We start from the raw sequence: 27,925 nt of genomic DNA, 5'->3' as shown, positions 1-27,925 counted from the left end.
ATTTGATGGATGTGTGTTTATATCATTTATCTTCCTGGTTAAAGCTAGAGGTAGTGACACATGCTTTGCAATTTTTAAGTGCTCTTCTCTCTGCAAGTGTGTGGTGTATCTTGATTGCTCTTTTTTTGTACTGCCTTAGTATCCTTAAAGTTTTCTTGTTATCTAGCTTAAGACAGATCAAATTTTATTTCATTTATTTTACTTATGAAGCTTTTGTTTTGTTTTAATTATTTTCCAAAGTAATGATATTTGGAATGTGAGTTCTTCTGGTATATATACTGCTTGTATTACAAGACAAAATATTGAATATTATCTAAAATTAGATCACTCAGAGCAGCTCCTTGGGCATTGCATTAGAAAGCTTATTGTATAAATGAGCATTGGGAGAAGGTGGAGGGAAGACCTGCCTCATTCTGCAGTGTCAGCTGTAGATTCTGGAGATGTGGAGCTTTTTGGACAAACATGTCATGGGTTTGTTTGTTGTGCTGGAATTTGTCCTCAGTCCTGAGGAAGGTCAGTACATTGCCTGCATCTGATAGTGTTGAAAGGCAAAGTTTGCTCAAAATATGCTCTGGCCAAAGGAAGAATATGTCACTCTTGTACCAAAAAACATTTTTAAAGCCCATATACATCACCAAAACAAGTCTTAGAACAATGTGTCATGGATATTTTTAGCTCTCATTTAAGTGAGATAATGCAGTTTTGTAAGGGCTTGGATTCAGGAAAAACGAGTAGGTTAACGTTATTTTTATTCCAGACTCAAGCATATCATAATAAATTGTATTTTGTGGTATTTGAGAAGACACAGAAAGTGTTCCTGGCATCTTTAAATATAATTTCCATCACTTTCAGTGGACTGGCTCAGCAAAACAATTTGCTCAGCTGGGTCTGCCTGTGCCTGTCCACCTTTGTCTGTTCCTGCCAGCAGTGCAGAGCTTCAGCTGCACAGACAGGACTTCCAGAGGGTCCTTTAAGATTCAAAAGTCACCTTTGTATTTATTCACAGAAACTTAAAATGCTTTTGCAAACAGGAGAAAATAATGATTTGTGTCTGTGCCCGTTTCCTGCGCAGACAAGTGTGCACTGTGTGAGGTGTGGGGGCCCTGGGACACCCTGGTCCTTGAGCTCCAGTGCTGTCTCCCCTGGGAATAATGAGAGAATGAATGGTTCTTGCTTTGCCCAGGCCCACTGTTCTCCTCGAGGCAAAGGCAAGAGCAGCCTCACACATTGCTCCTGGGGAGCAGCAGCCAGGACTGAGACTGATCCCACTGCTCACCAGTGCTTCCATCCCTTCTCGTTCCTGCATGGAGGGTGTTGTTTACAGTATGACATGATATATGTTTTTTATAAAACAAAAAACCAGGCAGAATTCTTTCAGCCTCTACCAGGCTCCCTGTTCACTTTGCTTTACCACATAAGCCCATTGACTTTCCGCCTGAGACACCCAGGCATAAAGAAAGGAAAAGATTGCTTCTTTTATTGGCATTGGTGCATTATTTTTGCTTAAACTGCATAAAATGTTGTCCTTGTGCACTGTGTACCCAGTTTGTAGCAAAATCTGTTACTATGTGGATAAAACATTTGAGAATATCCCATAGAAGTCGATGTTAATAACTTGTTTCATTCCATACTCATAGCAAACTTTCTTATTTCCTTTTGTGGTATCCCTTTCATTTAGTATCCCTTGTGTTTTTATAAGAAACAAAGTCTTGAGGAACGCTGTTCCCTGTGCATACTTGGTTTTTTTCCCCCCATAACCACAAAATGTTAGTGAAAACAGCAGTGGGTGATCTCTTGCTCACATTGTCTTCCTTCTCTGAATCTGCACAATTCAGTTTCCTCTCCTGTTTCCTCTCCTGTTCCCTTGATTCAGTGCCATGACTTCTGAGTTTCCTCTTTCCTTTTCTTACCAAGTCTTTGCTACTAAGGAAATAAAAACCTTACCAAGGGTCTTTGGAAACTTCACAATTGGACCAATACACAAGCTGTTTTTCTTCCTTTTTGCTGCTCTCTGTGCCAGTTCTTCAAAAGCTCATTGCATTTCTCTCACCTTCCTAGCTTTCTCATTCTCTTCCATTTTATATCCTGCTTCTCTCACAGTTTTCTTTCTCTTTTTCCAGTCTCGTTTTTAAACTCTTCACATTTTTGTGTATCTTTGCTAAGCATATTATGCTTTCATATTTCCCACTCATTTTTAAATGTTGTGCTGTTAACTCTGTTGCCCCCTTGATTTGCTGTCTGTTGTACCTTTCAGTGCCATCCTTGGTATGTTTAGTATTAAATGTGTGGGTTTCTCATGTTCCATTCTTACATGGCAGTGGTTTTCTCTTTGTTTTCATTTCCTCCTTTCTGGTGCTTTCTCATGCATTTTGTGATCTGTCAGTTCTCTTCAGTGTCCTCTTGTAGGAGCAGTGTTTGTAGAGGAGAGAGTGGTTGTCAGGTCCTGTATCCATCCCCCCTGCAGTTTCTTCCAGGAGTTTGGAGTATATTGTGTCCTGTTGTGTTTCCTCTTAGGGCCTCATCTGTAGCAGTTCTGCTGTGCCTTCTCTTGTGTACTTTTATTTATTTTTTGGGCATGTGAATAAAGAATGAGGTGGGCACTTGATGTGGGGTTGAAACATCAGAACACAAGGGTGTTTGTATCTTAATCCCTCACCCGAGGAGGGGCTTGGCAAGGCAGCCCTGACTGGACCTGTGTGGGATGTCTGTGTCTCCCAGGGAGCAATCCCATAACCATCAGATTAGTTTTATTGGTTCTGCAGTCTTCCACCTTTTTTCCAACAATCTCAAGATTCTCAAAGCCTTATGCAGCCTGCTGATAACCTTGTGCCATCAGTGCTGTCTTCTCAGAAGTTCTTTGGTGTTTCATCTTTTGAGCTCAGTCTCTTTAAGGTCAGCATTAAATAGAGATGGTGATTTACTTTAGTAGAACAAGATCTCTTTGAAGCAGTCATTTCAGAGTTATTTTAGGTTTTATGCATCTTTTCTAAAAGTTATTCATGGGACTTCAAGACAACTTCTGTATTGATGGAAAATATATCATTTTTTTGCTTAGTATTATTCTCTGATCAATATTCATTTCAATGTATTTTAGTGTTTGACTGGTCTATTACCCTGCATGCAAGTCCTATAAACAAACATGGTAACTGTTTGGATTTATTTGTTTTTTATTCCCCATCCCTTTTTGTACTCTTGGTAACATTAAAGAATCTTCTCTGTCTGGTTGAACTTTATGCACAGGCAGGGTATTTCATTATAAAAGTATTTGGTTTGTTGGTTTGTTTTTTTTTAATAGAGTGCTGCTTATTCATGTCAGCTGTAGCAGTAGAGAGAAGGTATTTTAGAAGGAATTCAAAGTTTATGGGAATCAACATAATTTATTTGTATGTAGGTTTTGAAAAGCTCATAAATTTCTCCCACCCTTCCAAATGCTTGGGAGAGGGATACCTAAACCCCAAACCCTCAGAGTTATGATTACATCAGGGGTGAAAAATTCTGCAGTGTTGCCTTCCTGAAACTGTAGACAGCTCCAGAGTGCTGGGCTCTGACGTGGCTCCTGTTTGAATCAGCAGCAGCCTGGGCTGAGCAGAGCTGCTCAGTGAATCTCAGGGGCTGCTCTGAAGCCAGAGAGGCTCAAACTTCACACCTGGAGCTGGTACTGCAGCTGTGCCTTAGGATGAGTACAAAAAGATGCTTTCTGATTTCTCCCCAGCTCGGAGGAGAGCTTGAATGGCCTTTTCCTGAGGGGCACTGGAGACTTTTGAAGGTTTGAGATGGAATTATTGACCACTGGTGATCCTCAGCACACCCTGTGGGAATAACTCAGTGTCTCTCACACTGTGTGTGGAGTGCACTGTATGAGGTGTTCTCTAAAGTGTTTCACTGTCTGAATGAGTTCTGTTCAGCTCAGGTAAAGCACTGGCAGCTTAGAGTGTCAAGATAAAAGCTATTAAGCAATTTCAGATTGTTTAATCTGGTACTTTTCATATAGATACACAGAGTGTGTTACAATTCTATATCTGCAGTTTTTAGTGTCAGGATGAAAGCTGTTAACAAGCAATTTTAGATTGTTCAATCTGGTACTTTTCATATAGATACACAGAGTGTGTTACAATTCTATATCTGCAATTTTTAGTGTCAGGATGAAAGCTATTAACAAGCAATTTCAGATTTTTTAATCTGGTACTTTTCATATAGATACACAGAGTTTGTTACAATTCTATATCTGCAGTTTTTAGTGTCAGGATGAAAGCTGTTAACAAGCAATTTTAGATTGTTCAATCTGGTACTTTTCATATAGATACATAGAGTGTATGCAATTCTACATTTGCATGGCTTCCTAAAATAAACTGTATATATTTGTGCATGTAAAATAAAAAGAACAATTATAGTCCCTGATTAAGTTTTCTTATCTATACTAATAATTCTAATGATAAGAATAAATCCCAAGCAATTACATGAAGATGGACACTCAATCCTTTAATAGATGTTTGCTTGTCCAGAAGTTATCCCATTAAATTTACATATGGAGTAGGTTTTGTTACATGAGTGTTTGGCCAAGAAATTGATACTGCTATGATACAGTATTTTCAGCAGTTCTCTATGGAAAATTCCCTCATTTTTATTAATATTTATTTTCTACATTTCTAGCCCAACAGCTCTTTTCCTCAGTGATGGAGAGGATCAGCTGGATGATTTCCAGGGCAGGGCAGTGCTGTGATTTACAGCAGGAATGATGTGAGGCACAAAGTGCTGTTCTGCATGAATGAGCTCTTCAGCACCTGTCCTGGAAGCAGAATTTTCTAACTACACTTGGCTTAATGCCCATAACTATTGGATACTTAAAAACTAACACAGCCACCTTCCTTTCTAGAATTTCTGAATTATTGTGGACTTGTGTTTCTGTACCTACATATGTAAGCTTACATGCCTTTTCCTTACTCTTTCAAACACTTACTTGAACTCATCAAAGAAAGTCACAACTAAAAGTTCTTTTGAAGACCTGTGTTCTTATTATTGATAGTTTTTCCTGGGGCATAAGAGGAATTTTTTGAGATAACTTACTGCTATAAATACAGGATTTATGACTAAATGTGAGACCAAACTTTACTGCTGGTCGCTGTGAGTATCCTTAAAACCATATTTGATAAAAGTCCTTGTCACAAAATATATGGACAAAAATCTGTTTCAGGAAGTAGTAGATAGTGTTAATTTTGGTCTGCTTTTACCAGCAGATTGATTTTTATATTTGATTGCCTTTTTTTGTGTGTGGCACACAGTGTAGGGAAGTAAGAGCAAAAGAAATTTTCAGTAATTAAAAAATAAGGAAAATTACATCTGGGGGTTTGTGAAAGGAGAGGAAAATGTGCTTTTATGACTCCTTCAGAGGTCTAGAACTTCCTGTGGAATTCTGTGGTCACCTGATTGTTTCTTTCCATAACAGAAGCGTTGTCAGTGTGTTATGAAGACAGCTCAGTAAGCATGTCTAGGTTCTTTTTTTGTTGTTTGGGTTTTTTTTCCTTTTTTCCTTTATAAAAACTGCTTTGGTGATAGTGGCTGGGAGTTCACACTAACTTTAGATTCACTGTGAGTCTTAACTTCAAAGTTCGCAGGAAAGCAATGGTGGCACCAGCCTTGTCTTTTTTCCTGGCTGTGCTGTCCTGCCATGCAGTTTTCTGTCCCTTTTCCTTTTCCAGAGGCTGGTGACACATTCATTCTGTCACTGGTGGAGCTGGGGATTTTCCCCAAGCATTTCTAGGTTCAAGCCATGTGGTGCTGTCTCTGTTAGGCCTGTGTGTGCACTGTTCCAGTGTGGGATTCTTCAGACTTGCTGCAATACTTGTTACTCTGATCTAAATTGCATCGACCTCTGGGCCTCCTTTTATCAAGTTAATGTTGCTTGATGACAGAGAACAAAATGAAACCCTTCTTTATCCATGGAATTAGGTGGTTTCTGCAGGAAGCTGTGACCACATCTGTGATTTCATGCTGATTATCTGACCTTGTTCATGATGAAGGTTTGAAGTCATCAGATGAGGTAGACATTCATCATAATGATCAAGGTTATGTTCTCTTTAGACCAAGACAGATTTGTTTTTACTTTATATCTCTTTGATTCTTACAGGGCTCTTTCTTTTTTTAGGTAAATTGACACAATGTGGAGCAGCAAGTCTAATGAGGTGCCTCTACAAAATCCAAGGCATAACCAAAGCAAGGATTCTACCAGAGGTGAGGCTTTTCTCTGTTTTGCTGCCTTGTTTTGGGAGATATTTTGTCATGAGTTGTTTAAAACTTTGGGGAATTGCTCCAGAAAGCATTCTCCTGCCTCAGTTTGGGAGTCAGAGCGTGTGTTCTGTGGCTTCCTTTTTGCAGATAGCAGTTTTGTACTCTGATCTCTGGAGTATTTGCTGATCTGCATTAGCACTTGCCAGCCTGGGATATGGTTGCCAAGATGGTGCAGAGACAGATTTATTTTTTTAAGTGTTGGAGAGGAGGAGCAGTGCAGGAGCAGAAATTGGGAACTCTTGGCTCTTGAAGGAGGTGAGGGAGAGCCTCTGCCACTTGCTCAGTTCCAGAGTGGTGAACACACTTGAAAAGCAGCAGTGCATCTCTGCTTGGATGACTTTTACAGCACTTTTGTCTCCCTTAGTTGGAGAAATTGTTTAGCTTTTTACTGTTTGATTACTCTAATTTAGGAAGGGAGGGGGCAGAAACATTTTAACATGACAATACTTCCCTGACAAATCTTCCCAGAAAGGAAGAAGGGTCTTGTCTGTAGAGCAGCTGAGTCGCGTGCTAAGCTTGTGGTTTGAAATCAATCATATGATCTCCAGTGTGGCACAACTGGACTCCAGAAGTTGTTTTGAAAGCAGAGAAAGATGATTATTTTATCTGTAAGAGAACATTATTGCTGATTATTTCCTGTGGTATATCCAGTTTCTGTTAAAATTGCCTACTTTTTGAAGCTGTACTGTTCTGTGGACAAGAAGCACCATCTCTAGAAGTCAAAGCCAAGTTGTTTCTGTGCTGCTTCCCTAACCCTTGTCCTTTGTGTTGTTGTGTTTTGCCTGAAATGAAATTGGCAGTTTTTTACTATGAGGAAGAGATTATTTCTTTCAGCTGTTACTACTACTCTCCATGGTTCTGACATGAGGATGTTGTGTTTTATAAACCATTAGATTGTAAGAACCATTAGGACACAAAAGAGGGGAACTGAGGAAGTAAATATTTATAGAGGAAAACACTACTACATCCTCCTGAGCTCAATTGCTTATGGAGTAGGTGCTGTCTGTTTAGATTACAAGGCTTGGGTTAGTACCCCCTGCTTGTTCACAAACATTATTTCTGTTTTGTTTGTAGGATGTACAGTTCAGAAAGATTTCTGCTCATAATTCTGCCCTTCGGAGCTTGGGTTTTGAGTAGAGTCTTTCAGTGACCATGTATTCATGCTTAGTTTACTGAAGAAGAAAATGGAAGGGGGAAAAAAAAGGTAGTTAAACTGTAGTATAATAGAAAAATATAAAGTATTTATGTTGGGGTAGATAACCAGCTTCATTTTATCTTCTAAACATCCTCTATTATATGTGGTGGATTTGATTTCAGGGGTTGAATAGCACTCAACCTTAGTAAACTCATAATATATTACATTAAATGCTTTATAGCTTTGCTAAGATGAGCCTTGACTGATAACAGTCTTTCATGGAGGAGATTTACAGGTGGGAACTGTGTTGTGAAAATAACTCGATTAGCAAGAGAATTAAAATTGTTTTGAGGCAACATTTTATTTCATTGTTTTTCATTTACTAATGAGAAATTAATTTCTTTGTTTCTGCCCTGGAAGATCTAACTGCAGCATGGGCTTCTATTTCTCAGACTAAGGCTGCTGTAAGTACTTTTTTTACTTTCTTTTTTGTTCCTTTGGGATTGTTTAGTTTGGTTTTTTTTTACTCATTTCCAAATCAGTTAGTGGCTCCAAAAGCTTTTACCAAAATATTTTCCTCAGTGATTGTCTCTTCAACAAGCTGTGAATAGCACAGAGCCATTGGAGTATGTAAATGTTGAACATTGCTTTATCTTGGAAAGTTTTCTGCACACAAAGAGAAGCTTTTGCCACAGCAAGCTTAATACCTTTTTGTTTAACTAAGTGGGGATGTCACTTTTTTCTGAAAACTTGGGAAAATACCTCTCCTCTGCTTACTCAAACCAGTCAGAAACTGGGGCAACACCAGTATATTTAATAATTTTCCATTCTGAGAATTGCAGTTGCTGTATTTCTGTGGGAATTAACTTAGGTGCATAAGATGATGTAGTAGTGTCTAAAACCTGGCTTCAGTGAGGCCAAGCAGTTTGGGTTTGCAGGGAATTCAGCTCTTTCCCATAGCCATGTCCCTCTTTTTTCTCAGTAGCTGAGCATCAGTTTGGGGTTTTACATGTGGAATTTTTATCATGCTCCATTTATAAGGGAATATTACAGAATTTTTTCCAAGTGGAATTAATATTTTATTCAGGCCAAGCATTAAGTCTCTGAATGGCATGTTATTAATTTTTTCAAAACAGCCCATTTAAGGGAGCAAAACTATGCAACAAAACCTAATTTAGATAATCTTATTAAACAAAACTTAATAGTAGTTTCTGGCCATAAGACCATACAGTTTTGCAATGTCAGCCTTGTGAAGTTGCTCTTGCCTGCAATTTGACTCGTTGTGAAAAAGGAAAAACTTGTCATGTTCAGGGGGAAATAAAAATATAGCTTAAAAATAAAAAACAGTGTTCTAATTTGCATTATCTTCCAATTCTAGCTACGTCATATAGAGAACAAATTGGAAATAGCTCCCACCAGCACGGCTGTGTTTGATTCAGTCATGGATGCCAAGAAGCCCTCTGCTAGTGCCAGCAGGAAGAGCAGCAGGAAGGGTATGTATTATTGAGGAGAGAACGTGTAAGGCAGCATAAAGCCACTGCATTCTGGGAAAGCTTGACTTCTCCCTGCCCCCAGCCTCTCTCCTGCCTGTGGTCTTTATTCCTGAAACTCTAATTGCCCAGAGGAAACTGATGTTTCCTTCCCTGAGCTTAGGAAGGTGAGTGTTCTATCCCAGTCTTTTAGTTAGAGGGGGTGACAGGACTTGCCCCACGCAGTGCTTATCCCACTCTGACAGGAAATTTGCTAAATCTGATGCTTCTGTTATCTGACTGAAGGAGAGCATTTGCTTATAGGAAATAAGCCCTCATTTTATATCCTAAGAGCATTCTGGTAGTGTGCTACTGAAGAACAGACAGATCGACCTCTAGTGGCAACACAGCCAACTTCACAGATTTAATTACTCATAATTAATCTTTAAGCATTATTATCTCTCTTTAAGTATGGTCATTTTTTCAAGCACTTACTGCCTTGCTCCTGGTTGTTGAAATCAGCTTGTTGGAAGAGAGCTGCTCAAACCCAAGAATGACTATGTCAGTGATTCAGCCCCAGGAGCTTTCTGTTTCTGGAGAGGTGGATACATAGAGCATTCTTTGTTTTCTGCTTCAGGTTCCAGGTCCTCCAGCCAAAATAAATCAAGCAAGGAGAAGTCCTCACGCAGCCCTCTTCGAGCAACCACTCTGGAGAGCAATGTGAAAAAATGCAGTCGTGTGGAATTCCGTGAGCCATTGGCTTCCTACAGGTCAGTGCTGGGACAGCTGAATATTGAAGAAAAACATGGTTAAATTAGATTTAAGCTAGCAGTGGTGTTTTTGACACCTCCTCAAAAATTGGTTTGCTTCCTCCCATCACCTACCCAAGTGACAGCATGTGTTGTTGAACTTTTTAGTAAATATTACAAATTTATTTTTTATTTAGTGAATATGAGTTTAAAGTCAACTGTTTTGAAATGGGGCTGGATCATCAAGTGGTATGGCTGTGGCATTAGTACCTGATGGGTTTGATAGGTATTTAGTTTCAGTAATAAGAACCAAGAAGACTGTTTCCTTATGCTTTTCCAGCTTTGTTTCATTAGTTCTTCAGCATATGTTCCCAAATGTGTTACCAAGACAGTGTGGAGTAAGAGTAGTAGTAGTACTACTAGAGCTAGTACTAAAGTCACATTTTTGTGAATGTGAGAAACTCCTATAAGAACAGCTTCTCGTGGAACAAAAGTGGTACAGAACACAGAAGGGGCCATAGGACATGATTATTATCCTGACATCTAAGTTTTGGTCTTTTTTTCCATTACTTGAGTCAGCTGTGAGGTGGTCCTCCTTGTTGCATGTGACAGGGGTTAATTGACCCCTGATTTGAGTAAATTTTGTTAATTGAATCGCTCATGTACTAATTATGCTTAAGTCTATACTTGTTATTTAAGGCTTTTCTCTTTTGAATTGAAGGGTGACATTACTGCTTGCTGATTTCCTTCAACGTTATATATAGTTCTTTTCAGACCGAGAGTGCAACAAATGAAATTTTGAACAGAAGTCTCTCTCTGTTGGATCAGACTCACACTAATAAATATAAGGAGGTCAGACTTTAAAAGAACTTGCCTTTAAGTGGAGCCAGGGTAGAGGAAATCATTCATTTAGTTGATGAATGTGCTGATTGCTGAGTTTGAGGGTCCTACATTTGTGTTTCTGACAGTGAATTTTCCCCCCTTCTGTTGCATCAGGGATTTATATAGTTCTCTGTCTTACCACAGTTCTAGCCAGCTTGAGGCCAAGCAGCTGCTGTCGTGTTTGGAGCTGAGTGAAGCAGAAGGGAAGAGTGAACTCCCAGCCTGTGTGGCACATGAGCAGGAGCAGCAGGATTGGCACAGCAGAGCCTTTGACAGCCGCATCCCTTATGCTGCAGACGAGGAGACCATCGTGAGGTACCTCAATGACCGACCCACAGTCAATGCCTTGCAGAGTAATGAGCCTTTTCCCAGGCTGGCAGCACTGTCAAGACTGGAAGAAGAAAAAACCAGTGGCTCCAGGGGAGATGAGAGTAGCACTAGAGCTTCTCAGAGTACCACATCCCAGGACAGTGAACTGAAAGTGTCTTCCCCTTCTGCCTCGAGTATTTGCAGCGCTCACAGGCTGGAAATCCTCAAGCAGCGGCAGCACGATGCCAAGCTGGAGAAGCTGAAGGAGAGGATCCGAAGGCAGTGGGAGCATTCTGAGGAGCTCAGTGGCAGAGGGCAGCACTTGGGCTATGCTGAGCAGCCTGTCATGGTCACTAACGTGGAGAGCACGGTGACTCCCAAGGTCAGGAAGGTGACAGCTGTGCCTGCTGCTCCATCTTACAGAGGTATGGAGGTGCAGATCCCCTCCCTGCTGGGTGTACAGGGTGAGAGAGCAGAGCTCAATCCACTGAGCAGTGCTTCAAATCATGGACCCTCTCTTTGGGCAATCTGGGAGTGCATGGTTTGATCACAAGTAAAAAGAAATTCTTGCTAAATTACAGAAGTGTGAATTCCTTTGAAATTTTCCTGTCTCTTATTAGAATTACTATAAAAAGAAGCTTGCTGTATTGGTGTTTGGGTTGATTGCAATATTTTTTTATTTTCCCAGAGCTTATTGAAAAAACCTTTCACAATTTTAATAATCTTTTCCTCACCAATTCTGCTGTTCTTCAACTGCGAGCAAGTGGCAGACTGGTATATTGCTTTCTTCTAATTTAACTTTAGATATTCACACAGTTACTTTTTTTACTTGGCAGTTTCCCATCCTTTCCACTCTAACAAAGCTGTATTTACATTTTATGGAGTTATTTTCAACTCTTGAATCTTTTGCTTTCAGGTTTCAATCCTGCTGAAACAAGGATTCGCACTCCAGATGGAAAGATCTGGCATGCAGATGAGTTTCGTATTGGTCGGGAGCTTTACAGAGATATTGCACTCCAGTTAAAAGGTGAGCCACAAGCAGAATTGATTAAGCCACAAAACTTTCTCTAAGAGGCAGAGAAATAGATTTTGTACAAGTCTACAAAGTCATGGGAACAAAAAATTGAAGGAATGGGTGTTGAATATATTGTAATTCTCTCCACGGGAAGAATAATTTACTGAACACTAAAACAACAACGAAATTAGTCCTTCTCCCAGTTCTCTCATTCAAATACTTCTAATAAAAGAACAGTACCAGAAAGAATGTCAAGTAATGGCATTTCTTTGAAACAGGAAAAAAGAAGACTCTCCATTAGAATAACTTTTGTTTAATTTTGTTGCTTTTTTATACATGTTTGCATGAGTGAGTACAATTTCCTGGTTAAAAGGACAAAACCCACTTTTGGTTTCTGTTCTCAAATGTACTGCTCCAAGACACAATCTTTATTCATCTTCCACTCTGAAAAACTGCAGTACCATTGGCAGCTCTTTTCTTTGCTGAGCTGGAGTAGGATGCCCAAGTGTGCTTTTTTAATTTGCTAGGCTGGTTATAGTGAAGTGCTGTAAGCTTGAATTGCCTCTGACTGATTGAGCTGGGAGAGGGGGAGAGATCAGATGAATAAAATGGGTGGGAATGGAAAATAAAAACCCCAGAGAACCTCTGGTTTTGGAGTAAGAGCTTACTTATTAAGAATAACTTTTCTCTTTGCTCAAAACATTTAAGACTGAAGGAAAATGTGTTGGGATTTAAATCTGTAGGTATCTGTGTAGTAATAAACCAATTTGTCTTTTTTCCTTGTACAACTCAGTAAGTTACCAAGGACTTTTTATGGAATCACTCATAAAAAATAGTTCAGAAAGAAGAGATGCTCCTTTCCAGTAAAATTATTTTGCAAGTAATTTTTGCACTGTTCATATCAGTCTGTGAAATTAATGCCAAATTTCCACAGACTTTTAATCTACACTAGCATTTTTATTTTAATTTTGGCAAGCATAGCAAGCTGTTTGTAGAAATTCAAGGGTTTTTTTTAAAGCTTTGTTGAAGAGATCCAATTAAAAGGCATTTGGATCATGTGTCCAGTGCCTACAAAAGAAAGGAGCTGTGTGTGTGTTGATCCACACTTCTGTCCTGATGCCATGTGTAGAACAGCTGTTGTGGAACGTGTCTCCTTTCTGAGCTGAAAAGATTATACTGAATATCTGATTGCTAGTAAGCAAATGCTGGTGCTACACATAATATGTACTGTAAATGTATTTTTAGGTTGTCAGATTATCTACCCATGTGTTACTTCTGTATTAAATTTACACCATGTGGTGTTTTGGGTGTGTACAGTCAGTTGTATCAGAACTGTTCTTTGCTCTCTAGTGCTGAAATAATCTCTTATATCTGTAATATCTACTCTTCTTTACAACAAAAAGATTTTTATGTATAAGCATAGACCATACAGAATGTCTTCATCTTTGTATAGCAGTTAGGCTAAAGGATATTGTATGGACCCCAAGTTTCCAGTAATTTTGTCTTAAAGATGTTCAGGATTTGCCATAGTAGAACAAAATTGCTGTAATAGGAGCAGGATGGGAAGCAGCCTGTGCTTTCCTGGAGTCAGGAAAGGGCTGTTTGTTGCTAAAAGAGGTGAGGAGGATGTTAACTTTCTGCAAATGCAGCTTGTGGTACTCAGTGCATTGATTGTCTTACCTGCTCTTGTTATCAGCCTTAAAGGCAGCTAGAAAATTTGTGAGGAAAGGGTGGGTGTTAAGAGTGAGAAAGACACTGAAAATTCCATTCTTACATCTTTGAAATATGACCTCCTGTTCTGCCTCTGATGCTTCCTATGGACATCCATCAGAGAGTGGATTCACATGAAATTAGGGGCTGTAAATGTTTACATTGGCATCTAAATAAAGCTTATCATCTGTCCATAGAAGGGGTTGCATCCTGATTTTTTTAGGTTATCTGATCCCATTTTTAATGAGGAGGAACCAAAAACAGTGGGAACAGTGGCCACAGAGTTCCTGATGTGCTGAATGTGCTGTCATGCATTAATGTGGGAGCAGCAGCCCTTGAGTGCAGGAACTACATGTCCTTGTGGAATATTAGAGCAGTAAAATGTGGTATCTGTAGCAGAAGAGAACCAACAACTGTTTAATGCAAACTGACAACATTTCTTTTAGAACTGAAAACTAACTTTGTAAATATCTCTACGGCCTTGCTGTGGCTTCACTGCCTTCCAGGGCATAGGTAAACAGACCTTGATTCAAAATTCTGTGAGGATTTTAAAGTGATGGACTGGAAGTCATCAATCTGGGTGTATAATCTGGAAAAGTCAATGAATTTTTTTGTGTTTCTCTGAGTTCTGGTTTTTCAAATGCTGAAGCAAACTTGTTATTCTATGTTCTCCCCTGTGGGATATCACTTAACAGCTTTTGTTTGTTTTTAGAGGATGCAACAGTGAAAGGAAAATCTAGTGAGCGAAACAAAGAGAAGAAATCTACAAGACCAGTGCGGAAAGTGCAAAAACTGACACGATTGTCAAGTCCAGAGTCCAAACAAGGTGACTATTTCTGCTGCTGAGGGAGGATTGTTACATGTCCTTCAGAGATAAGTTTTGTCTCAAGAAAAAAAAGTGTATTCCTTTAAAAGCCTTCTTAGATGTGCAACAGTGCTGTTGTAGTGAGTTTGTACACTGTGCTGCATTGGGGGTTGTGTGTGGGTTTGTTGTTGGCACTTTTTTTGTGGTTTATTTTAATTTTTTGCCTTTCCACTTGCTGTGTGCACCTTGAGGAAACTGCTGCAGAGTGTGAGTTCTTATGGGGAGAGGTATCCTCAGGTATCTGTCAGGGTTATGTAGACAAAAAGAAGCAGTAGCTCTGCTCTGGATCCTGTCTCTGTTTGGGCTGTGATGAAGCTGGTTAAAGCCTGACCCATGGCTCATGGCTAAAATCAGTGCCAGTGGGACTTGCTGAGTTGCTTTCCTGTCAGGTGAGGAGGGGCTGCTGTCAAAGGTGTTCTCTGGGATGATTTCTCAGTGGGGAAGCAGAGAACAGGATGCTCCTGGTTTTTCTCTGGTTATTGTTCCCATGTTTCAAGTTATTGCTATTCTGCACCTTCAGTTCTGGCTTAACCCACTCCTGGCTTTTTCATTTGGTGAAAGAATGTAAACACACATTCCCTCAGTAGTCTTCCAAATCTTGGTATTTTAAAATAAATGTTTATTCTTTTCCCAACTGATAACTTTTTTCCCCACTGTTGTCTGACAATTCCACTGATTGTTAAATACAATTTAAATTTAATTATTTAGAGAAGATGATGCAAGCAGGTTTCTCTAGAGCAGTGCCTTATAGAAGAAAATAAAATTAAACACATGTGGAATTCAGACAGTGCTTCTTAGTTTCCCAGTAGTGTGGATCTTTGATATTGGCAGCAAAATAATTAGGAAGACTTCCAGATGTGCTTTGTATTTGGTTTTAGTTTTCATACAAAGTGAGTAGCTATGGTTGCAATCACACACAGAGCAATTTCTTCTCTTTAAATATATTCAAGTTTAGGCACCTTTTGAACCCCTCTTAAGGTATTCTGTTTTTCCTTATGTACAGTGACCCATAATCTGTAAACATTTTGTAGAAATAAAAAGCAGCTTTAAAAATTATTACAAAGGATTTTTAGAGAGTGAATATGTGCTTCTGCATGCTGTAAATCCTGCTTGTGAATATTTTGTGGTAAGGAATACTAATACTTCAAGGGATTAGCATGGATTTACTCCCTCCTATGCTGATCAATCCCTGCCTAAGGAATCACACTCAGCTGTCTTATATCTTTATGACAATTCCAAGTGAGGGAGGAGCACAGGGCAACCCCAACAATGCCACCCTGTGCCTGAGAGTGTTGTCCAGACCTTTCTTGAGCTCCATCAGTCTTGGTGCTGTGACCAGTTCCCTGGGGAGCCTGTTCAGTGCCCAAACCCCCTCTGAATGAAGAATCCTTTCCTAATATCCAACCTAACCCTCTCCTGACCCAACTTCAGGCCATTCCCTCAGGTCCTGTCACTGGTTTCCATGGAGAGGAGATCAGTGCCCACCCCTCTGCTTTCCCTTGTGAGGAAATCCTCTCTGCCTTCAAGGGAGCCAACAGCTGTAACCTCCAGCCCCTCCATTATATGCAAAGCCACCCCCTGTTATCTTGGATTAAATCCATGGAAGATGATGGCCTGAAATCCCTGGAAGACAAGAGCCAGCTCCAAGTGTCATGTCCATGCTGGTCCATCCTCCTCCAGTCACTGCAGTAGGAAAGTGCTTACCATGGCCTAGGCTATGAATAGCCATGGCTCATGTTCTGCCCCCTTGGCATGTTTGACTTAAACAGCTGACTGGAGATGGAAGGTGACACTGCACACTGGCCCTTTAAACACACACAGAACTAAGTGAGAACAGTGAATTCTGCAGAGAACCCCTTTGGCTGATGCCTCTGTTTCAGAGAGGCTTGTAGTGACATGTTTCAAGTGACAGCTCTTTTGTAAAATACTTGGATAATTTACAATGCAGGCAAGGAGTTCTGCTAGCAGAGGGTTGAGTAGTGGGCTGCAGACTTCTAGGTTAAAATAACAACAAGAAAAGGAGTTGGAAACTGAGGACTGGGATTGCCAAAACAATTATTCTGCTGTGCTGGATTTCACTTGACATTGTTGGTATGCTGTCTCAAAGTGCTCTTGGGCCCAGTACAGTGCCTTTTTTGTTTGGCTGTGGTGATCTCATGCTGCAGTGGCTGGGTTTCTTTAGGCAGAGCGCTTGGAGGTAGAGCCTGAAATGGAATTGTTAAAAATCAACTGCAAATTATATATTCAAGTTAGGTGCTTTTCTGGCAATTAATACCCCTGAAAGGTCTGATTAATTTACAGATCATTAATTATGTGAATTACCTAATTAAATTTTCTTTTTTATACTGTGTTTTTCTCCAAAGCCATTTTCAGGTCATTATTAAAAATTAAAAAAAAAAATTAGTATTGGAAGTTAGTGTGTTGAAAAATCTATCATTTAATCTACCCAATATAAGGTAAAGATGCCACCATAACCAGTTGTTATCATTTAATTATACGTAGGATGATAAAATAATCCTAGAACATTTTGATTGGGATTCTGTCACCTGCAAGATATTTTGTCCTTGAATTAAGTATCAACCAATAGGGTTTATTCTTAACTGTTTTCAGTGCTGGAACAGAAGTCCCAGCTAAGGGACAGTGAGTTAGCATTGGTATAAAATATCTGCTGCTTGATATTTTTTAACCTCCTCACAAGACCTGTATCTCACCAATGAATTACCTGTAAAAGCCTTTAAAGTAGTTTTGAGGTTTTTTTCCTAGAGTATTAGCTAATATTATTTTGATAGGAAGCTTAAGGGGTTTTTATAACTCACCTCTATTTTTGTTCCACTCATTACAATTTAGTTGCTTTTATGTTTTTATTTCTTATTTTCCATATTTCAGTGGTGGTGAACAGCTCTAGAAATATTCCCTCTGTCCTTATAAGGCTTGTTTGTAGATTTTAGACCTGCATAACCCATTCTTCTTTTTTAAATCAGTTTTTGTAGGGCTTTAATGTGCTGCAGTGTGTTTTGGGTGTTACACCGGGGCATCAGTGTTCTGGCTGTTTGTGTAACTGCAGCTGTACCACTAATGCAGAATTAAATGGTACAGAAATGATGAATGGCTGCAATGATGCTTCTTTCTGATACCATGGCAAATCCTCTAGAGCTTGGCTTTTATTTATTCTTTGTTTTGAAGGTGGAAACTATGTGATAAGTGCATCCTCCTGGCGGGAGGGACAAAAGCTGGTAAAAAAGATCCTGGGTCCAGCTCCCAGAATAGAACAGGACAGAAGAGCTGTATCCAGTGACAGAACAGGCCGAGAGAGAGCTGCCAAGTCTGGTGAGTTGTTCTTTTATCACTGGACTTACTTCATGTTTCTTTATTATATAACACTGCACGTCTGCAGACTAGAGCAGACTTCTGAGATAGAATGTTCTGAGATAGGAGTTTCTTATCAAAATTGCTCCTATTTTTAACCTGGAATTTGAGGGAGGTGGGGGGAGAATTTTGCTCACAACCATGCATAAACTCTGTTCCTGTGTGCATTATGGACTTTTTTGGTGTTATGGTCCCTGCACATGGGACTTGAGGGGTGATATGTGCTGCAGGGGTGCTTGGGGTATCTGGAGAAGATGAGATATAAGCTGCAACTAAAAACATGGACCACCTGCAATCTGTCTTTGGTTCTTGAAACCAGTAGGGAAAGAAATGGGTAGATGGCCAGATGAATTTTGAAAGTGTGCTGTGCATAATCCATAAACTGTGGTTCAGCATCCCAGTTTAACAGGGATTGTGGTTCTTCCAGATGCAGTATAATGTCATCCATGTGCATCATAAATATTCATTGATTCCTCCACCAGCCTTTTTCAGAGGTTATCCAGAATCTCAGGCAGGACAAATAAGGCATGTTGGGAACTGCTGTGCTTCTTATGCCTGTGAGGTGGTGAGGCTGGTGAGAGTAGAAAGGGTGTGGGCTCAGTCTGCCACATTCAGACTGTGACACCAGATGAAGCAAAGACCTGTTTACAGTGAGATCTGCACTCCTCCCTCATTCTTCTTTTTGCAGCTATTTCCCAGATTTGATTGCTACCTGACATATTTGACATCTCATTCTTTAGCAGGCTGCATTGGAAGGACAGGTTCTGATTCTAGATTGGATGCTACCCGTAAAAGCTCTTCAAGAAGTTCTGAAAGGTCAAGAAGTAAAGTGCGGTCTGAGACCAATCTGAGAAAACTGGAAGCTGCTCTTCCAGGTGATAACCAAGAAGATCATGCCTCTGTAAACAAGGACTTCCTGCCCGTGGAGATACGTGGGATTCTTGATGACCTGCAGTTGGATTCCATGGGTACAAAGCAAGAGACAGATGTGGAAAAGCAGAATCAAAAACCTGTTTTGCCCACTCAAACTCTGAGGAGCCACAGTCCAACCAAAAGGAAACCAGACAAGGTAGCAGCCAGTGAGGAGCCTCAGGTGATCTCCAAGAAACGCCACTACGACAGCGATGAGGTTCGGCAGTACATCATCAGGCAGCAGGAGGAGAGGAAGAAGAAGCAGAATGAAGAGAAGAAAGCACAAAAGGAGGCAACAGAACAAAAGAACAAAAGGCTCCAAGAGCTCTACAGAAAGCAGAAAGAGGCTGTCACTAAAGTGAAGAATGTGCCTCCTCCTGAGCCTTCAGCAGCCAAACGGTTACAGGAAACCTATTCCAAACTGCTGGAACGAACACTTTTAGAAGAGCCACCTCAGCAGCCTACAGTGCAGGAAACACAGGTACAGCTGATTCACTAACTTAGGGTCTTGCAGTTGTTTGCAGGAATAGGAGCTCGGATGTTTAGGGAGGCTGGGACTTGTGCTGTTCTGGTGGTTATCAGTTAAGAAAAAAGAACAAATCAAAATGTGTAGCTTTGCTTAAACAGAGTGATTTCAATGTACAGCCTCTTTGCTAGTGGCTCTTTTTTGGCCCAGCAAGGCCTACTAGAAAGTTGACTGGAAATATCTTTCTATTTTAAAGAGAAGCTGAATTCTGGATATTAGCCTTTTCAATTTTAATGAGGCAAGAACTCCTAAACTCTGACACACTTTTGAAAATGCATTTTTCTGATTGTCTTCATCTCTAGCCCAGACCTGGTTATCAGCCATCTGGGGAATCTGACAAAGAAAACAAGGCTCAGGAGCGTCCTCCGAGTGCATCTTCCAGCAGTGACATGTCCCTTTCAGAACCACAGCTGCCACTACTGAGGTGAGCAAATGGGGCCTTGGGGGAGAGAGCAAAGTGCTCCTGCTTTCATCTCTGGGAGGGGAAAATAGCCTTGGCTCTGAGTTCCTGTTCCAGTGAGAGTAATTGTCTTTATGTCAACTACAGCATTTTCCCAGCAGTAAAGAGGAAGCTGATGCAGGAAACCATATGAAAATTTTGGCTGTGGCTGATTTGCCAGTAAATAGATAGTGTAAATGGATAAAGTGAATAGTGGGTTGCTGATAATGTTTTGTTGACATCAGTGGGATATGTATTTCATATTGGGACACTCTTATTTCCTCTGCCATTGTGCAAGATCATATGAATGTATTTGTTGGTTTTTCTTACTTGATTTGCTCAGTGTTTCTGTTTGATCTATTGTCTCGGATTCAGCCATTAGTTATTCTCTATGAAGTACCAAACACCTCTGCTTCTTGAAAGTAGCCTTTCCCTACTTCTTTTCATGCAGCTTTCCCAATTTGGACTTGTTCAGTGTATTATCAAAATTTTCTTACTGCAAGTCAAGGTGCCTTACCAACCACTTAGATGTAAGGAACTAAAAATCCTGAAGTTTCTTGGTTATCCTTAATATCCCTGTTGTGCAAGTGTCTTCATTTTTAACTACATCATGTCTGCTTCTTAAATGTATACTTGCTTCAGAATCTGTACTCTGACTTAATAAGTGCAATGGCACCTGTTTCCCTTCTGGAACAGTTCAAGGAATGCCATGTACTACTATGTGTAGAATAAAATAAACAATATGGTAAATACTGTTAGTGTAACATCATAAAGAAAAGATATAATTACTAGTAGTAGAGGAGAGATGAGACTCACAGGACTGCTTAAGGTATTCAGAGACCCTCATAGTCATCAGAGAAGAAGTGTTTTTGGGGGACTTATTAGGTGTTCTGGACATGGGCAGGTGATAAGGAAAAAAAAATCCTTCCTTTTGGAGCCAGGAAGTTTTTGAAAAAGACTGCTGACAGTGAAAAACCCCAGCTTGTTAAAACCCTGAAACAAAGAGTACACCATCCATGGCATTTCAGATTTGGGAGGTGCTGTGTTGTTTGGTTTGTTGGTTTTTTTACTAAATAGCATTGTGTTTACTGTCCCATTCCCCCCCTCTCCGATTCCATCAAAAAGTATTTTGTCCTGAAATTAAATCTGTGGCAACGATGCTTTAATCTAAGACATCAATACTCTTGTAAATCATCAACTAAATGTTGACTTTTCATTTCAGGAGTGATCTGATGGAGCCTCCATGGGTACAGCCAGACAGGTTGAGCCCAAGAGTCCAGCTCCCCCACCCACAAGCTCTCTTGGGCTCAAGTGGAGGCCCCTGTTCCCAGCACTGGAGTCTGGAGCAGATGGACCTTCTGTCAAAGGAGTGTGATGCAATGCTGGCAGGCAGGAGGAGCCATTCTGCCCCTGTGGGGACCCTGGTGCCTCAGTTGTACATGAATTCATCTGCTGCACAGGAAAACCTCTTGGTAAAACCTTCTGCCAGCCAGTATAAGAGCAAATTAGATCGCCTTGAAGCTTTGAAAGCTACAGCTGCTTCCCTTTCTAGCAGGATTGAAACTGAAGCCAAAAAGTTGGCTGGTGCTGGTATCAACTATGGTACCACGTGGAACTCAGAATTTATGCAAGAAAACCAGGATGAGGGGCGGTGGGCAAAGGCTGTGAGTCCTCCTGTGAGGGAGGAAAATGAAAATACTTTTTCAGCCAGAATTCAAAGGATGTTGGGTGCCTGCGTGTCTCATACAGCCTTTGATGACAGCCTTCCTGGGGTAGGCAACCTTAGTGAGTTCAAAAAGCTGCCTGAGACCATCAGACCTCTTACTGATGTAATCAGCCTTGGATTGAGGTCTCCTGCTGCTAACAGGCATGAAGGGATCCTGGGACATTTATCCAAGAGGCAGATGGATTCCCCAGGGCGTGAGAGCCAGGCATATCCTCTGGGCAAAGCTGTTACTCCTCACGAGTCCAGCATTGACTCCATCAGTGAAGGGCCTCTCCTGAGTGATGAAAACCTCTCAGAAGAGGAAGGAGGCCAGCAAAAGCAGCTGCCACTGAAGATGCTGGAGACATTAAAAGAGAAGGATTTTTGCATTCGGGAGAGAAATGCTTTTGAGCCCATCAAGGAGTTTCAGAAAGCAGCTGAGAGATACTCCCCACTTTTCACTCAGACAAGTGACACACACAGCAAGGGGCCCTGGGAGGAACTGGCAAAGGGAAGTCCTCACAGTGTCATCAACATCTTTGCAAAGAATTACCAACTTCATGGAAAAGGTAAAAATGGAAGCATTTCTCAAAGCTCTTGTGAATTTTCCCAGTCCTACTGCTCCATGCACTTGATACTTTACAGTTAAGGAATGTGCATTCAGAGGTCTCAAACATGAATCTGTGTAGGACATGATTTACAACTGTCTCATGTAGCATGCTCTTTTATTTTCATTTTTTGTACAATTTTTTTCCTCTTTTTGAGTACTTTGTCTCTACCCTGGAACTCCTCATTCTGAGGAGGAATGTTTCCTAAGAAGTTGATTTTTTCCTGTGGTTTTTCTCAATTCTTTTTTACCTTCATATTATTTTCTTTAAAGATGATTGCATGAAATTTTTCTGCAGATGGCTCTACTCTAAAGCACAGTGCTCTTCAAGAATGTTTCGATTGGAGTAGGTTAATGAAGTAAAGAATTTGATAATTTACAAAAAGAGGAAGACTGTGCTTGTTATGTTGTGTTAAAACTGCCTTTGTGTTACAACAGCTGTACTGCTGTTCTCCTGATGAGAAAGGAAAACATTGTAACTCACAGTTGAGAGCATTTAAATTCCTATTACCTGCTTGATGTATGTTTGTATTTGTTATAATCCTTGTCCCCTCCCCTGTCTCTGCACACCTCAGTGTTTGAAGAAAGGCTGAACGGGGGCTCTGCCCTCCTGCGCCCTCTGCTCCCTGCCATGAGCCCTCCCGAGAGCGTGGCTTCTTACGAGGATGACTTTGCCTCCTCTCAGGGCAGCAGCACTTTAACAGACAAAAAGATTTCACGTGACCTCAGGTAACTGTGTTAGACTTCCTAGAAAAATTAAAATGCAGAATTCAAGAGAAAATAGTTAACACAAGATTTGGTTCATAATGTGCTGGGTATCTTTTCTGCTGTGCTGTACTATACTAGTTGAAATGTTAAAGTTCTTTCTTAGGACCTTGCAGTTAATAGAGCAGCCAACATAGTTAAGATGGAGTCCAGTATTCCTGTTCCAGAGTCCAGTATTCCTGTTCCCTGTCTAATTTTTGCTGTTCTTTAGCCTAGACAGATAGCTTTAGACAAGATTATTTTCCTTTGTAGTCTGGTGAAAATTAGTTCTCTGACTTGTGTGGCTGCAATAATGCTCAGTTGGGTTGTCTTGTAATTCAGAAAAAATAGAAAAGCTATTTTAAGTCTGAAAATGCCTTCAGCTCTTCAAAACTTTGTGGAAAATCTGTAATTGCTTTCAGTAAGCATTTGTCAGTGCTTACTTAGTAATGGATATATAAACTGTCTGTAAGAATTTTGAAAAGCTTTTGTTCAGATTAAAATTTGAAGACTGTAGATCCTAGACTCTCCATGTCTACTACATGGCTTTCTGAATTTTCCAAGAGCCTCCTTTTTGTAATGAGCTATATTTATATCTTTTGGGCACCTTGGAGGAGGCAACAAGTGTGTTTGTGCCAGTGATACTTCGGAAGAAAAGAAGTTAAAAGGCACTTTGCACACTGAAAATGATTCTTTCTGATTAAATCTTCTTTCTTCTGCTGGTATTATTTGTGTATGATGCATTGGCGTCTCTTTTTTGCAAGTCTTTTTTAATCCTTTATTGAAACTACCTCTTATTTCTGGCAGCTGATATCTGTATGCCCAGAGATAATCTGACACGCAGTCACATTTTGAGTCATTCTTATGTTGTTCAGGTTTGCAGTCAAATAGCTCTTAAGAGTTAAAATTGGACAGGACACTTGTTATCCATCTTCTAGTGTTTCATATTATTGGAAGCATGTTTCAGTATGTCCAATATCATCAAACTTCCCAATGCCTTAGCTGTCATAGCTTTTAATCTCAAAACCAAGGCTTTTCTAGATGGGCTGAGTAGTGCAGTTTAGTCACCTGTCTCTAATTCAAAGTGTGGTAGTTTCCTTGTGTAACATGGGAGCTCTGAGTCCTTAATCACCATCAATATACTTCTTTCTAGTGTTGGTGGCAGCAGTAATTCAAGCATTCAGGAAGAAATTCCCAGCAGGAAGTCTCCCCTTGAGCCTCCCCTTGGCTCTCAGCACTCATCTGGACCCCGGTCTGCAGCGTCCTCTCGCTCCTCTGCTTCCTCCAGAAAGAGGGGGAAAAAAGAAAGTAAGTGCAACACTTGGCTGTGGAGGATCCTTTTTTATTAAGGCTTTTCTTGTTAGGAAAATTGCAGTACTACATATCTGGAAATTGTAATCTAATACTGATAGAATGATTTATTCATTCCTCCAGTGATTCCTTCTTAGGTTCTTTTTGACTCTGGTTATTCTCTGACCTTAAAATACAGTAATTTAAAGTTGAATAAGCAAGAGATTGTTAACAGCATTGAAAAGCTTCCTTTCCTGAACCAGCCTTTTAATAAATAAGTTAATTTTAATATTGTGTGGGAACTATCCTTAGATTCTGTGCTGAGAAAATGCATATAGGCTTCTGAGTTATGGCTGTGTTTGTGAAGGTGACAACAAATTTGCCTGAATGCCTTAGTTTTCACCAGTGCACAAATTAGTAAATACATTGGTTTCTGTGGTAACCTGTACATTACAAAAGCATGAAGAAACTTGAGGCTTGGTGAACCTGTAGTATATAAGCAATGGGTAAAAAGCTAGATTTTAAGCCAATAGAAACATGACAAAATAGGATTAGGCATTCTAAATTAACTGTCTTCCTATTTTTTCAAAATTCTTTGCCTTTCCTCCCAAAAACTAGGCTGTATTCTGATTATTAGTAGTAAAGGATCAAATATGTGTTTTCCTTATTTAAACTGATAGCGTGCTGAAATGAAAGCTGAGTGAGAGTTTTGGCAGTGAACACAATCTACAGAAGAGAATTCATTGCCAATTCTACATTTCTTGCTTGTTGGATATATAGACTTGTATCTCAAAGGCTTCTTTAGTTGGGGAAAAACTTCCAAATTCATTGTTTTGGGGCTTGTGATGGTAAGGTATTCACATGTAAAACCAAACAAACTTTTGACACTATTGTTGTTTCTTAGGGTTGGATGCTTTCAATGGAAGCTCTCACCACTTTTCTGTGGAAGAAGATAAAATACTGTCTGAATTAGAGAGGGGATCCCAACAAGCTAAGAAATCCTTACTGAGTAGCAGAATTTCTAATAAAGAGCATGAGCAGAACCCAGATACAGACAGCACACTGGAAAACTTGTCTGGACACTCCCTGATGAGGTAACAGAATTGTTATGAGACTTTATGCAAATATAATCATGCTTGGTAATGTTACTGGCTGAGTCTTTGGATATGCAAAAGGGAAGTAACAGAAATGGCCAAATGTTAGTAGGATGTGCATGCAGAAAATATTTCTTCCCTGTATTTTAAATATGAAACCTGATGTCCTGTCATGTTCAGTACCTTAAGCATTGAAATAGAGTTTTTGTTTCCCTCTTCTAGAAAAGGTCAGTCAGGAATGTGTCAAGGTTTATTTAACCTGTGCAGTCACCTTTATTTTTTCAGTAGATACACAGACAGTTTTGGCTGTACTTGTGTTCAGCTAATGCTCACAAAGCCTATCCAGCTCTGTAAGTCGATGCCTTTTCAGATATTAACCCATCTTTGGAAAAGAATGTATTAAAAAAAGAAGGAAACATGTTTTCTGTTGCAACCTCTTTTTGTCTAGCTGAAAATGCAGTTTTTCTGCTAATTTTTCAGTGAAGATGGTTATGAAACACTTGGTTTTCACTACACTTTTTTTCTAAAAAGCATCAAACAAGATCAGTGATCTCTCATTCTGTGTTGGTTTAGAGCAGTTCTGAGGTATTGGCTTCTATGGTGACTGTTACTGGCATCCAGGATTGGGTTTGAAAGGTCCTTTGGCCTCCTGAGATGAGCCAAGTAAAGCAGAATGTCTTCCCAAAGGATTTAAACAGCCACTGTTAACCCTCTTCAGGCTAATAAAATTGAAATAGTAAATTTAAGAAGAATCTGTATCATTTTCTCTGTTTAAAAAAGAAATGTCGTTTCTCAAAAAGTGTTACCATAGTATCTTAAGAATTGTTCAAGTTAAGTTTTGGTCTCTATTGCATTTTAGGAGAGAGATTAAGACTCAGGGCAGTGGCTTGTCACAATCAGTTGCATCCATGTAAACTGTTCTGCAGCAGTTTACTATCAGCAACAAACAGTTGCTGATAGTAAACTGTTCACTTTTTAAACTGCAGGTGCAGATGATTGCATCCTGACTTTCTCATGCCAGATTCCTGACATGAAGCACTGAAACTGCTTGTCTGGTCATGTAGAACATGAAGGTGCTATGTTAATTAAAAAAAAAAAATTAATGTTTTTGTATGTGTTAACTAGGCTTAATAATTGGGGAAAAATAGGGTGCTCTAGAAACATAACTCTGAACTGGGATTTAGGGACAAAACCCCTCTCATGAGGCATTTCCTGAAAATGGACTGGACCTGTGCAAACTGAACAGACTGTGCCCTTTGCATGGGTCTGTTTGTGTGTAGGAATGAAAGAACAAGGTTATTCCTTTATTTTATCAAATGGCTGCATTAGGAGAATTATTAACTCCTTTTGGTTTTTGTTTCACTGTCAGTTTCTCAGACAAGGGAAGACCCCAGAAGACACCAACTTCTTCCCCATCTTCTGGCTCCCAGAAAATGTTGCAGTTGGATTCTGCAGGCAATACAGCAGAAAGAGTCAAGTCACCTGCTGGCTTTTCTGGAGGTTCAGCCCCAGGGCTGAAGCCGAACGTGGCCTTCCCTGACGGTGGCCTGGGAACCAGCAGGTCTGCAGCAGGAGCAGCCTCAGCAAGCGGTGAGCGTTTGTAAAATACTGCACCGTGATGATGCCAGAGCAGCTGGAGCATTTCTCCTTGAATGTTTGGCGTGGGAGCCTGGGGTGTGTGAGGGTGAGCAGTGTTTGTTGCCCTGCAGGGTGCATGCGCTTCTCCCCCGCGGGGCTGCAGCACCGGCTGTCGGCAGAGCTGAACTACCTGAGCGCTATCGAGGAGTCCGTGCGGCAGCTCTCGGACCTGGAGCGCGTGCGGGGCATCTCCCTCGCCCAGCAGGAGAGTGTTTCCTTGGCTCAGATTCTCAAGGTAATGGGGGAATACTTCTTTGTCTTAACCTTTCTCTTCTTTTCTTTATATTGTTTGTTTGCAAAAAAATTTATCAAGTTAGGGCAAGTTAAGTTTTTGTTAGCAGTGCAGAGAAATCATAATGGGCGTGATGGGGCATCTCTGCTAGTGGCCATTTTTTAGGATGAACATCTGTTATCTTTCTTAAGTTGACACCAAGGAAGTAGCTACTCTGGAATACATGTCATTAATATACTCTTTGCTGGAATCACTGTTTTAGTTGTGTTTCTTATTTTGGTTATATCCCTCAGATAAAAGCATGATTGTTTACTGGGTTTGATGTTGAGTTCCAGTGCCATGCAGTGTAGTTGTTTGGGCTGGATGATTTGTTTTATTCCACAAAAGCAATATTTTTTGGCAGATGTTTCCTTATGTTAACAAGGTTGTTTATTCTAGTTTGTTGAATTAATTGATCTCCTAAACTCCTTGCTGCACTGTGGTGGAAGAGTATGGGGAATGGACATTGCCTCAAAAAGGAGGAGGGTCAGTGGGTTAAAAATTCTGTTTCAAGCAGAAGAGACACTCCCAGCAGAGTAGATCCAGATCTTTAAGAAGGTAGTTGCAACCAGTGGCTGAAGCAAGTCACATCTTTGTGTTTAACTTGTATGGTTAAAACTTGTTTTCCTGATCTGTAGGCACAACAGCAGCGCCATGAACGGGACTTGGCTCTTTGGAAAATCAAGGCTGAACAAGAAGCTCTAGAAAGTCAGAGACAAATGGAAGAGGCAAGGCAGAAGGCAGCCCAGGTAAGGCTGTCCTTCGAAAATACGGAGTGTGTAAGAGGCAAAATGTTGTAAGTAAATCCATGCCTACAGGTATTCTTAATCTGAAGCTGTGAACATATGAAAGTACTAAAAGGGTTTAATACACTAAAAGAAACTCTCAAGGGCCTGCTTCAAACTTTTTTCTGC

General features: G+C 40.3%; 1 protein-coding gene across 6 annotated transcripts in view; it reads left to right on the top strand.

Moving 5' to 3' along the window:
• Window positions 1-27,925, top strand: part of CEP350 (centrosomal protein 350) — a 69,925-nt gene that overhangs the window by 4,525 nt on the left and 37,475 nt on the right. For 4 of the 6 annotated variants that reach the window (XM_058029993.1, XM_058029994.1, XM_058029995.1 and 1 more), the window contains exons 2-18: window positions 6,143-6,228; window positions 7,841-7,884; window positions 8,799-8,913; window positions 9,527-9,659; window positions 10,665-11,254; window positions 11,746-11,856; window positions 14,267-14,380; window positions 17,603-17,746; window positions 18,526-19,178; window positions 19,526-19,647; window positions 20,885-21,936; window positions 22,550-22,703; window positions 23,872-24,026; window positions 24,913-25,102; window positions 26,472-26,692; window positions 26,812-26,975; window positions 27,650-27,760. In XM_058029993.1, the coding sequence (XP_057885976.1) occupies window positions 6,156-6,228; window positions 7,841-7,884; window positions 8,799-8,913; window positions 9,527-9,659; window positions 10,665-11,254; window positions 11,746-11,856; window positions 14,267-14,380; window positions 17,603-17,746; window positions 18,526-19,178; window positions 19,526-19,647; window positions 20,885-21,936; window positions 22,550-22,703; window positions 23,872-24,026; window positions 24,913-25,102; window positions 26,472-26,692; window positions 26,812-26,975; window positions 27,650-27,760 (4,146 nt within the window). In that variant the 5' untranslated portion in view covers window positions 6,143-6,155. The remainder of the gene's footprint in view (window positions 1-6,142; window positions 6,229-7,840; window positions 7,885-8,798; window positions 8,914-9,526; window positions 9,660-10,664; window positions 11,255-11,745; window positions 11,857-14,266; window positions 14,381-17,602; window positions 17,747-18,525; window positions 19,179-19,525; window positions 19,648-20,884; window positions 21,937-22,549; window positions 22,704-23,871; window positions 24,027-24,912; window positions 25,103-26,471; window positions 26,693-26,811; window positions 26,976-27,649; window positions 27,761-27,925) is intronic. The other 2 variants (XM_058029997.1, XM_058029992.1) reach the window with 2 other exon arrangements.

Source organism: Melospiza georgiana, chromosome 9, assembly GCF_028018845.1.
Source record: "Melospiza georgiana isolate bMelGeo1 chromosome 9, bMelGeo1.pri, whole genome shotgun sequence".
Lineage (NCBI taxonomy): Eukaryota > Metazoa > Chordata > Aves > Passeriformes > Passerellidae > Melospiza > Melospiza georgiana.
Note: the sequence above shows the minus strand (reverse complement) of the source record. Positions and strands in the feature narration are given on the sequence as shown.